We start from the raw sequence: 12656 nt of genomic DNA, 5'->3' as shown, positions 1-12656 counted from the left end.
GAATTGACAGAACACCTACTGAGGTGTTTAAACAAACAGATGTAGTGCTAGAAACTCTCAGTCCTCTATGCCAAGAGATTTGGAAGACAGCTATCCAGCCAATTGACTGGAGGAGAGCCATATTTGTATCCATTCCAAAGAAAGGTGATTCCACAGAATGTGGAAATTATCCAACAATATCATTAATATCACATGCAAGTAAAATTTTGCTGACAATAATTTAAAAACTTTTGCAGGAGTTTTGAAGGAAGATGGTGTTGCATGGATAGTCTGCATGTTCGCTCCCTCTAGCCACTGAGATTCTGAGTGACTAGGTAAAGCAGATACAAATAATGACACTGGAGTTATGAGCAACTAAAGAGAAAAGTATTAAATCCAGTGAAGGTGGTGAAAGGCAGCAGGTTAAATGATTGAGAAAAATAAACAAACCAGCCCAGGTGGAGGAGATAGAGAGAAGTCATTAGAAACACAAAGGAGGTCAAAGAGGAGGGAAGAAGAAAAGAACAGCTCATGGAGCCCACAGGCTTGGGAACTCAGAATAGCCACACCAGGAGATTTTCCAGGTGAGCTGGGGCTCTGAGTGTGAAGGAAGATCTTACTGGGAAATGGATCAAGGCCCGCCTTGGCTTGGGCTGCTACAGAGTCCAGAAGGGAGTGAGGGAAAGGCGGGGAGAAATTCTCTCCGAGTAAGTGGAGCCTCAGAGCCAGTACACGGCAGTGGGCTTGGGTCCAAGTCTTGGCATCTGTTTTTAGCACAGAGTGGATCTGTGAACTGGGATTTTGTGACTTGTAGATCTACACAGAAAGGGGTGGCCCTTTGTCCTCTGGGCGACTGTCAAGTTTGAACTGTGGCTTTTGATTGATGGTTGGGCATCATCATTGTCAGACAGCCCCAGAGGACCTGGGTTGCCCTTCCCGTGCCTGCATTGCTGACTGAATTATCTCAAGCCAAAAGCTGAGAACTCCTGCCTTCTATTCTGGGGCTCATTTTTGGTGCTTTTCTTTTTCTTTTTCCTTTTCTCCCTTGCCTCATCTAATAAGAGGAAGACGCTCATGTGATGGATTGATACAGTGGCTGCAAAAATAGAGTTAAGCGTAGCAACTATTGTGAGGATGCTGCAGGACTGGGCAATGTATTGTTCTGTTGTGCATATGGTTGCTATGAGTTGAAACTGACTTCGTGGCACTTGACAACAACATGCTATCCATGCACATCCTGTCGGCAGGAGAGATCAGGGTGGAGGGTGAACCATCAGTTCTCACCCTCTGCCATCCTCCGCTCTAGGCAGTAGGCAGTATGAGGCAGGTGGCAAAGATGGCTAGTTGACTATCCAGTACCAATCTTCTCCTCTTCTTTAAAAACAGAATCACAAGGTAGTCAGGGTGGCAAGGTGCCCAGCTAAGGGCTGTATTACCTGGCCTCTTTTGCAGACTGTGTGGCCATGTGATTAAGTTCTGGTCAATGAGGGACAAATGAATTATCAATTGTCATTAAGAAGTATGCTAACAACTTTCAGCCAAATCACAATAAAAAGAAAAAAAAAAAAAAAAAGAAGAAGGATCATGCTAGCAAGGCTCTAAAACTGAGGCAATTGTCATAACAACATAGCTGACATAAGGTCGGAAAGGTCCGAATCTAAACTCCATTTTGTTACAAGCTCCTTCATTCCTGAGAGTTGTCTTCTTCCCATTCACATGGCCTTGAGTCTCTGGCTGAGTAGAACTGGGAGACTCTGGCTTCCTATCAATCCTCTTGGAGAACTGGTCTGACTCTTTCCCCAAGCCACTCTTATTAAATAAGGGTGGGGGTCAGGAATGTGACTGTAGGAGGGTGAATTTACTCAAGATATTCCAGGAAGAATGTAGATGAAAATAGAATTGACCCACTTGTAGCTGTAACCATGGGACCATCACACACTCCCCTCCTCTTCCTATTTTTACTATGCAATCAACCATCTCCTTCTATACTTCAGAGCAACTTTATATTCTTCACAGTGTTGCTGCTCAGTTAGCAAATTGAAAATCTCTTTACTTTTATTTTAACAGAGTATGTGTTCTTAACTCTGACAAAATCTACTCTAAGTGATGCAGACAACCAACATTTTGTCCATACACTTCCTACTCTTTTCCTGGAACAAGGAGATCATGGCTAGAGCTCAGCAGCCATGTTAGGCCAAGAGACAGCCGTGAGTATGGAAGTCATGCACTGGGAACGCTGGGACAGAAAGATCGAATGCACCTGAATCTCCATTGGCTTATGGAGCCTCCATATCTGTTTGAATTATTTCCAGACTTTTTTTCCCCCCGTAGCATGAGAGAATACACTTTAAGGGTTTAGCAGTATCACCACGGAAGTAGATTGCCCAGTCTTCCTTCCAAGGAGTGGCTGGTGGGTTTGAACTGCCAGCCTTCTGGTTAGCAGTCAAGTGCCTTAGGCACTATGCTATCAGAGCTCCCAGTTCTCTATTACTAGCAGCAAAATTGTCTTAATTGCCTGTTGTTGATGTGGTGTGCCATCAAGTTGATTCTGACTCATGCTGACCTTATAGGACAGGGTAGAACTGCCCTATAGGGGTTCTTAGGCTGTAATCTTTATGGAAACAGATTGCCATATCTTTCTACTACAGAGCAGCTGATAGGTTCAAACTACTGACCTTTCAGTTAGCAGCCCAGTGCTTAACCACTGTGCCACCAGGGCTCCTGCTTAATTACCTAGTGCTGCCATAAGAGACAGCCACTCCTCAGAAGGAAGATTGGGCGATCTATTTTCATAGTGATGCTCCCTTGGAAACCATAAGAGAAATACCACAAGTATATGGCTTTGAAAAATGAAATTAATTTTCTCATAATTCAGGAAGCTAAAAATTTGAATTCAAAGCATGGCTCCAGGGGGTGGTCTTTCCTTGTTGGTAGCCCCAGAGGTTCCTGAGAGTTCCTTGGCATTCCTTGGCATTTCTTGGCACCCGTCTTTCCCCTGTTTCTCTGTCTATTCTGCTCTTTTTATAACTCTGAACTGATTAAGTGTAGGACCCACTCTACTCTGGTATGACCTCGTTAGCATAATAAAAGCCCTATTTCCAAACAGGGTCATATTTGCAGGTACAAGAGTTAATATTTCAACCTATATTTTATGTGAGGAACACTGTTCCTTCCATAACACAAGTGGATACAGGAGCTTCCAGGAAGAGAAATGATTTAAGCTAAGTCTGTTTTCCAGAGATTACATGTACAGATGGGTTGTTTGGAGGTAAGGAAGATCCTATCAGAAGAAATTGAATGGGATGGTCATGTTTTCTGAAATGAAGTTGAGAAATGTGTGTAGGGAAATGCTTCAATGGTATTGAATGTTGATGATAATACAAATGGGCACAACTTCTCTGGAAAACAGTTTGATGGTTTCTCAACAAGTGAGACAGAATTACTGTATAGCTCATCAATTCCACTCCTAGATATATACCCCAAAGAACTGAAAATAGGTGTTTAAATAAAAACTTGTACATACACTTGGTTAGGGAGACAGATTGCCAAGGCATCTCTTCTTTAGAGCAGTCTTTACATCTTTATTCCTCAAGCTGTAGATCAGCGGGTTCAGCATGGGGATGACCACTGTGAAGAAGACAGAGATGGCCTTGTTCTGTTCCATGGAACCGTGAGTGCTTGGTTGAGTGTACATGAAGATGATGGTGCCATAGAAGAGGGAGATGATGATGAGATGGGAGGCACAGGTGGAGAGGGCTTTGCTCTGGGCCTCCAGGGAGTGCATCCTGAAGATAGTCACCAGGACATAGGCGTAGGAGACCAGGACAACAGTGATGGTAAAGAGGATAAGGAGAGCACAAGAGGAGAAGATGATAGCCTCAACCTCAGTAGTGTCCACACAGGTAAGTTGGAGTACAGGTGGGGTGTCACAGAAATAGTGGTTAATAATGTTGGGACCACAGTAGGGCAGCCTGCAGATGATCCCAGTCAGCAGAGCTGCATTAGCAATGGAAACAGCATAGGTGGCTGCTACTAGCTGGACACATAGGTGTTGGGACATGATGGTGTGCTAGAGCAGAGGGTGGCAGATAGCTGTGAATCAGTCATAGGCCGTGATGGCCAGGAGCAGACACTCAGCAGTACCATGGAGAGTCATGAGGGCCATCTGGACAGCACAGCCTGCAAAGGAGATGGACTGACCTGAGGTGAGGAAGCACTCCAGAAGCCTGGGGGTGTTCACTATGGATAAGGAGGAGTCTGTGAAGGAGAGGACACTCAGAAAGAAGTACATAGGCATGTGGAGCTGTGGGTCTGCATGGGTCAGTGTGATCATGCCCAGGTTGCCCACGAGGGTGACCAAGTAGATGAGTAGAAAGAGCACAAAGAGGATACCCTTGAGCCCTTCCTGCTGTGTGAGCCCCAACAGGAGGAACAGTGTGACTTGGGTGCAGTTCTCCCCCATGACCACCTGCCACTGCAGAGAGAACAAATAAGACATGTTTTTACACTAGAGGCAGACACAGAGTTAGTTCTTGAAGGCCCACCTCTCCACGTCCTACTTTTAAAAATTGTGGTGAAAAAATACATAACAAAGCCTATGCCATCTCAACAATTTCTACATGTACAATTCATTGACACTGAAGTTGTGCATCCATTCTCTCTATCCTTTTCCATATCATTCCATCACCCTTAACATAAACTCAATACCCCTAAGCAGAAACTCCTTCTTTCCCTGTTCCGCTCATCCTGCTAACCACTAATAGTCTTTAATTTCTATTTGCTTATTTCCTGTAAGTGAGATCATATAGTATTTGTCCTTATGTGACTGACTTATTTTATTCAGTGAGATGTTTTCAAGGGCCATCTTTGTTGTGGTATCCTGAACCATGCCCCCATTTTTGGATACATAACTCTTTAAAGTTTTGTGGTTGAGAATATGCATAGCAATAATTTCAGGGGCTCAGCCTGCCCTTAATGGCTTCAGAAAGTCCATAAGAACTTGGAATTCTGTTCTGCATTTTCCCTTTGATGAGGCAGTTGTTTACGGAGGCAATTAGCCACACATTCCATATACTCCATCTATTCCTAACTCTCCTTTTTCCTCTGCTGCTCCAGAAGACCCTGAAGCCCTTTTAATGCCCCCAGACAATACCATGAAAGTGGAAAGGGGAAACTGGAATAAACTGGACACCCACTATGAGCCATGCAATGTGTAGCTCATTTCCTAAACAGCTCTTTGAATTTCACACACCCCTTCTGATACAAAAATCCTGCCAATCTATATTTAGTGAGATTATTAACTTGCTCCTCGGAAGGAAGATGGGGCAATCTACTTCCGTAGTGATACTGCCTTGGAAACCCAAGGAGGGGTCGCTATGAGTCTGGTCCGACTTGACGGCACATAACAACAACAACATCAACTTGCTCAAAGTTAGAGAGCTGACATTTAAGGAAACTAGGATCAAACTCAATCTGTTCTTATAATCATATGCTTAAACTCTAGGGTTTCCAATGGCTCATTTTTGAGAAGTAGATCATCAGGCTTTCTTGCGAGGGTCCTTCTGGGTGGAGGACTCAAACTTCCAACCTTTCTTTCCGTTGGCAGCCCAGCACGGGAACTGTTTGCACCACCCAGGCACTCCTCTCTTTGTTCTGAGCCCTGGCTCTTCTCTGGTGGTCGGTGAGTGCTGGACCGGTGCTCAGCTTTGAAGAGCTTAATGGTTTGTGAAGCAGGGACGATAAAGGAATCTGAGCCCCTACTGACGATGAGATTATGCCCCGCAGCCCACTTACCTGAGGAGGAGCAGGAGCCATTCCCCCATGAAGCTTGCTGTTGGAAACCTACCACTTCAAGATATTTCTCTCCTCTTTCTGTTGATGGCCTCTGACCAGCTTTATCGAGAGAACTTCTCAGACAATCCTAAGGAAGTTCTGAGAGTCCTTTTTTTCTAGGAAGACTCCTAACTTATCTGGCTTTTTTCACCCTATTCCTAGATTTCAGATGGGTGCCCCATGGAAACTAGTGACTCTCCCAGGAGCAGGCCTGGAACCGCAGCTTGTCTCTGAGGGATGCTGGAGAGATCTGTGCAGTCGACAAGGGTCTGTGCGGGGTTGTCAGCTATCCCTGAAGAGCAGAATTGCCCACCAAAGGTCCCACTGCCAGGACAGACCCTCTTCATTCAAAATATCCCTACGCTGCCAGCTTTTATTTTCAGTTTAATGAGCTCAACAGGTTCTCAAGACCATGATGTATACAGAGACACAGGTCAACATTTTCTCCAGGTCTTACAGTAAGGATTGGAAATCCTAATGAGATTGAAAATCAACATCTGTGTGTCTTTGAAGGTCTAGGTAAGATTTCTCAAATGTTATTTCCTCTGATATTTAGAACATGCCTGGGAAACATGCCTGATGTTTTTCTGTTCTTTTTTTCCTATATGTACACTAATGGTATTATACCGTAATTGCTTGATTCACTCAACGATATCGAGGATAGCTTTCCATCTTACAAAATGCAATTCTTCTTGAAAATAGTTTTACAGTCTTTGTGAAAACAACACATACTAATTGTAAAATATTTAAGAAACACAGAAAGACCCAAGAATAAAATAAGTGTCGTCTGAAATCTCCTCACCACAGAAAATGAGAGTAGATGAACATTCTTTCTTTCTTTCTTTTAATTTTTTTAAAATTGTGATTTGGGTGAAGATTTACAAAGCAAATTCACTTTCCATACTGCAGTTCACATATACTTGTCTCATGACATTGACCAGTTCACCACAATGCAACAGCTCCCCTCCCACTTCCTCCCCATTGTTACCTCTTCCCTGTGGCCATCCCTCCATGGACTCCTGCCCCCTGAGCTGTCTCCCTGTGCATAAGCAGCCCTTCTTTCTCTCATGATTGTTCTCTCCAAGGAGTGTATCTACCTCAGGTAAGTGTTCAACTCATATGCCTGTCTTTTGTTTGTGAACATTCTTCTTGATAAATTTCTCAATGCATATAATTGTCCATAAATAGGATCATACTGTACAAGCTATTGTGTCATTTATTTTTCTACTTCAGCGAGATCTCATGGACATTTTCCCATATTAATAAGCAAAATCTACATCATATTTAATGGCTGCAAGTTATTTTGTTGTATATGTATACCATCATATATTTAGCTGGTGTCCATTGGTTGGCATTTAAGGCATTTCTAACTGGTCACAGTTCTAAAACAACTCTTTGACAGACACCCGCTGAGACAGTTTGGGGCCTGGAGGACCAAGTCTAATGAGAACAGAATGTAGAGACTACTCTTTGTAGGCCAGGAAGGAAGACATTGGCTCTCTCCTCAGGGAGCCTGGCCTTTTGGGTTTCTACAACCTCTGGGGAAATCTCTGTGAAAAGAAAAGGGCCTTGTTAAGCAAATGACTTGTTTGTGCAAAAGAAATTCAGTCCCTAGACTATTGAGCTGGGAAAGAGTCTCTGCAGGTGACTGGATTGCCCAGGCTTCCTGCAGGAAAGAGGGTTTATTCATTTCAGACAGACTTGCTGAATCTCTCCTATAGAGATAATATGGCCTTTCCCATTGCATTTCAACCTACACAAGTTTCCTGATGCATCTTCTACAAAAAACAAAAAACACCCCCTTCTTTATGCCAATACTCTGCTCAGGAACCCTCCTTTACCCTAACTCTTTGTGACTGATTTCATTATGATACTAAATAGTCAATGCTATGCCTGCAGTTTTCTGATAAAACAACAAACCCCAAACTGAACCCATTGCTGTCAAGTTGATTTTGACTCACAGCCACCCTATAGGACAGAGTAGAACTGACCCACAGTTTCCCTTTGGGAACAGATTACCCATTCATTTCATTTCTCCCACAGAGTGGCTGGTGGGTTTGAACCACCAACCTTTAGGTTACCGCCGAGAATTTACCACTGCACCACCAGGGTTCCATAGCCTTCGGAGAAGAAAGATTATTTCTTGTCCTTCCTCATTTAAATTAAGATCCACCACATCACTGGGTTTGGCCACCAGAGTAGGAATGGAAGTGATTTGTGTCCCTTCTGAATATAGAAGCCTTAAGAGCCATCGTGTGGGGCCCTCCTCCCTCTTTTCCCTCTGCTGGAATACTAACAAGGTCCAGGATATAGATAAGGGCTTCTCTTATGTTAGCCTGAGCCTTGGGGTGAAAATAGCACTCGTGAAGATGACTTATGATGGACTAAACATGAGAAAGGCACGTCTTGCTATTGGAAACCAGTGAGATTTTGGTGTTTGCTAATGCAGCAATCTCAGCTGCCTGATACATTCTTCAAGTGCAAATGTCTTCTCTTGCATATGGCCCCAGTTAGATCTCGTCTATCTGAACTCAGATCCTCCATGCCTTTCAGGTAGGGCTCTTTCTGACTCTTCCAAGGAACAGCTTACTCATACTTCCCAACCCTCCATTTGGCCAACTTACCTAAGTCAATTCATATGTTTTAATATGAGAAATTTCAGTCATTAGTAGAAGGTTCTATATGATCCCATTCTTGCAAACCTGATTGACAGGTGATATATTGCAACAAAAGACAGACTCAGATCAAATTCTGCCTAATTTACAGATATTTTGTAGTATACAAGCACAAGCAATCAACAAGCCTGCTTGTCATTTGGGATCAGTGTCTTTCTGACCAGTGGTGTACTGCTTAGCAAACCTTTCATGGAAGGTTCACTACAAAGTGAAATACTGATGTTCTTATGCCTGGTAGGCCAGCTGGTAGGATCTTCCAGAAAGTGGACAGATGCAGAAACACAGGACTCTACATTCTTATTCCTTGGTGGTAGATGGGGAAGACAATAACATGTTATGAGCTTTTAGTGCTTACTTATGAATGGCACTGTGATAAGTTCTATTCTCAGCAGTGTGGTCATATTATATGTTCTTAGATAAATGCTCTTGAAGGATATCCCAACCAGGATACTATGTAAAGGATAAACAAGCAGCCAAATGGATGTCAATTATTATCTTTTCATCTTTTTTGATAAAGGGTAGATGCATGTTAGTAGAGCCAAGTCAAAGAATCCTAGAAAGCTGGATTTGAAATTCTTGGGGATTAGATGTTCATGGGGAACATCTAGTTCAAAATGTTTGGAGGTGGGAAAAGAGACAAGAAAGGGGAAGATCTTTGCTAAAAGTTATGTACAGTAAAAATTGGCCCTGCAACTCTGGTCTTTCTAAATAAAATAAATCATTTCCTAAAATTACCCTGCACTTCCATAGTCCTGTGTCACTGTTCCCAGTTCCACTTGATAACCTAGATCATTTTGGGGAAATGATGAGAATTAATTAACCATTTAGGGCATAGATAGACTCTCTCTACACATGGCAATGAACTCTTTCCCAGCTGAGGCTATTTCCGCATTAACAGTCATCTGCTCACTCTGGGGAATGGGGTGGGAGAAACATGTAGTATTAAAGCCCAAGCCCAATGCCATTAGTGGGAGGATGTGAAGTTCTGTTTCCACGGGGAGAGCATATACGCTCATAGCATTTTTTCAATATAATAAATTGAACTTGGAAATTGAGATCATCTATGTCTATAACATCCTGGTTGTATAACCAAACTGTTTCTTAGAAGCAAGGATGGCAAGACTTTCACTTGCTTACTCTGAACACATCATTAGGAAAGATGAGCTGCTGGAAAAGGACATCATGTTTGGTAAAGCAGAGGGTCAGCAGAAAAGAGGGAAATGCTCAATGAGATGGGTTGACACAACAGCTGCAACAATGGGCTCAGACACACCAAGGGCATGAAGATGCCATGAGATCAGGCAAATCTCATTCTGTTACATAGAAGACTGACATGAGCCAGAGTCAGCAAGCAGCAACAACAACAACATACCAACAAAGTTTAACAATTGGGATTGAAAACAGAGACTTCCTGTGGGAACATGACTTAACTAACTGTTCCAGGAAGTACAAGAAGATATGGCTGCAAACCAACAAATAACTTCAATGCTTGCTTCATAAAATTCCTGCAAACCAATTTATCTGAAAAAACAATTTGCTTCTCTGGGCAATAGATTACTCACCTGGATAAAGAATTTCCTCATCAAACAACGATTTACTAATCAAGGTTTTCTTCCAGAGTCTCCCCTTCCCATGCCAGCCAATCCTAGACTATAATGTCATGAACATTGACAACCCTGATTTTTACCCTGCCTTATAAAATCCATTTTATGTCTCTTGAGACCAGACCCTGAAGCCCTATAAATATCCTCCCCTGGCTTCCTGCCTTTGAAACACTAATAAGACTGTCATGGTGGTATTCTCTCTTCCTAGTGTTGTTGTTAGCTACTGTGGAGCTGGTCCCTGACCCTTGATGACCCTATGCACAACGAAATGCTGCCTGATTCTAATACTATCTCCATGATTGGTTGCAGATTGGACCATGGTGATCCATAGGGTTTTCATTGGTTGATTTGCAGTAGATCACCAGGTTTTTCTTCTAGTCTATCTTAGTCTGGAAGCTCTGCTGAAACCCATTCAGGATCACAGCTGACAGATGGGTGGTGGTTACCATGAAGAATCAAACCTGGGTCTCCCACATGGAAGTTGAGAATGTTGTCACAGAACCACCATTGTCACCCTCTTACTATGGTTGTTAGTTGCCACTGAGTTGACTGATGATGACCTGATGTACGAGAGAACAAGACAATGCCTGGCCTGGCCTCATCTTCACAATACTTAGTATTCTTACTACAATTGTTACTGTTGTTATGTGCTGTCGAGTCAGACCCAACTTATAGTGGCCCCTCCTTGGGTTTCCAAGGCAGTATCACTACAGAAGTAGATTGCCCAACCTTCTTTCCGAGGAGTCGCTGGTGGGTTTGAACCGCCAGCCTTCTAGTTAGCAGTCAAGTGCCTTAGGCACTATGCTACCAGTTGTTGTTGTTGTGTGCCGTCAAGTCGGCCCCGACTCGTAGCGACCCCTCCTTGGGTTTCCGAGGCAGTATCACTACGGAAGTAGGATTGCCCAACCTTCCTTCCTTGGAGTGGCTGGTGGGTTTGAACCGCCAGCCGTCTGGTTAGCAGTCAAGTGCTTTAGCCACTATGCTACCAGAGCTCCTTTGAAACTCAATTATTCATTCATCAGTAAAACAAAACAAAACAAAAAAAAACACAGTGCTTTACTCAAGGCAATACCTTGAGAAGATGAGAAGGGATAGGATTGGGTGCACAAGTGTAGGAATCGGCCTCAGACAGGCAGTTTATACATAGTTACAGGAAAGAGGCAGGTAGATGAGTATGAGGTGATGTGAACTTGTGAGTTTATTGATCCCTGCAATTTCCTCGGTGAAATCAGAAGGAAAGTCATTACCCAAGAGTGAGGATCGAGAAGGAAGCAATGGAGGGCTGAGGAGAGTGGAGAAATATGATATAATCCTTTAAGGTTATAGGCGGGGCAAACTGCGGGTAATCGAAACCAAGTGGTGAAGCATGTAGGGAAGAGTTACAGTTTGCCTTGCGGAATTAGTCCCTCTAGACGCTCTATAGTTTGCGTCGTGTTTCCTTGGAGACTGAGACTGAACGTCCGCTCTCTTCGGGAAGTTCAAGTGACCTGGGTAACCGCGCGAGCCACACTGAGACAAGGAGGCAGGAGAAGCCAATAGCCATCCCAGGAGTTCACAGCCCCAAGGAGTACAACTCTCCTATTTTCCCCAATGGCGCACATCTTTCCAGAGTGGGTAAAGGGGGATGGGAGCTCCTTCTTATTACAGTAGGTCCAATAAATTTAGCTTTGCTTGACCAACAGATTTTCTGATGATCTTTTCAAGAATTATCATTATTTATTCTTTCCCCAGCATTACTTGAGGACAGTTTCCTGTTTTTTTTTTTAAAGGGCATTTTGTTTCCTGTTTGAGCCACCTTTATTTCTCCAATGATGTGTATTGGGAAGAAATGTAGAGTTATAATTGCCTCTATGAATGGAGTTTGCCCATCATCATATAAGTTCACTGTTACTACTCAGAGGGCTCAAGTTTCATGTGACTATCAGGTCTGGCCACCCCGTCGTGTATGATGGCTAGTGTGTTGCTGTGATGTTGGGAGCTATGTCACTATTATTCCAAATAGCAGCGTGGTCACCCATGGTGGACCAGTTTCAACAGAGCTTCTAGAAACAGACTAGGAAGAAAGATGTGGTGGCCTACTTCTGAAAAAATTGGCTTCTATAAACATTCTCAATAGCAGTGGAACATTGTCTAACATATGCCAGAAGATGGGTCCCTTAGAATGGAAAGCACTCAAAATATGACTAGAGAGGAGTTGCCTCCTCATAGTAGAGCTGATCTTTATGACTTAGATAGAGTAAAGCTTTTGGGACCTTCATTTGCTGATGTGGTACAACTCAAAATGAGAAGAAACAGCTGCAAATATCCATTAATAATTGGAACCGTGGATGGTCGATGGAAAAGAGGAAGACCCTCAACATGAATTGACACAGTGGCTGCAACAATGGGCCGAAGCATGGCAATGACCATGAGGATGGTGTAGGATCGGGCAGTGTTTTGTTTTGTTGTACAAAGGGCTACTATGTGTTGAAACTAACTCAACAGCACCTGCCACCACCACCAGGTCTGGAAGTCATCTTACATAGATCATCTTTCCCAACTACTCCTTTTACACAAGAAAAGAGTC

The 12656-nt window shown here is 43.3% G+C and overlaps 1 protein-coding gene across 1 annotated transcript; it reads right to left on the bottom strand.

Annotated features, from left to right (window-relative positions):
- Window positions 1–3508: 3508 nt before the first annotated feature.
- On the bottom strand, window positions 3509–4477 carry LOC103208221 (olfactory receptor 8U9-like). The gene is given in 1 exon segment (XM_042782705.1): window positions 3509–4477. A coding segment is annotated over 1 exon segment (969 nt).
- Between the last annotated feature and the right edge of the window lie 8179 nt (window positions 4478–12656).

The sequence above is a fragment of the Orycteropus afer genome, unplaced genomic scaffold (assembly GCF_000298275.1).
Source record: "Orycteropus afer afer isolate SDZICR_OR568_19922 unplaced genomic scaffold, OryAfe1.0 scaffold00419, whole genome shotgun sequence".
NCBI lineage: Eukaryota > Metazoa > Chordata > Mammalia > Tubulidentata > Orycteropodidae > Orycteropus > Orycteropus afer.
The sequence above is the reverse complement of the archived record's forward strand: the minus strand, read 5'-3'. Positions and strand labels throughout refer to the sequence as shown.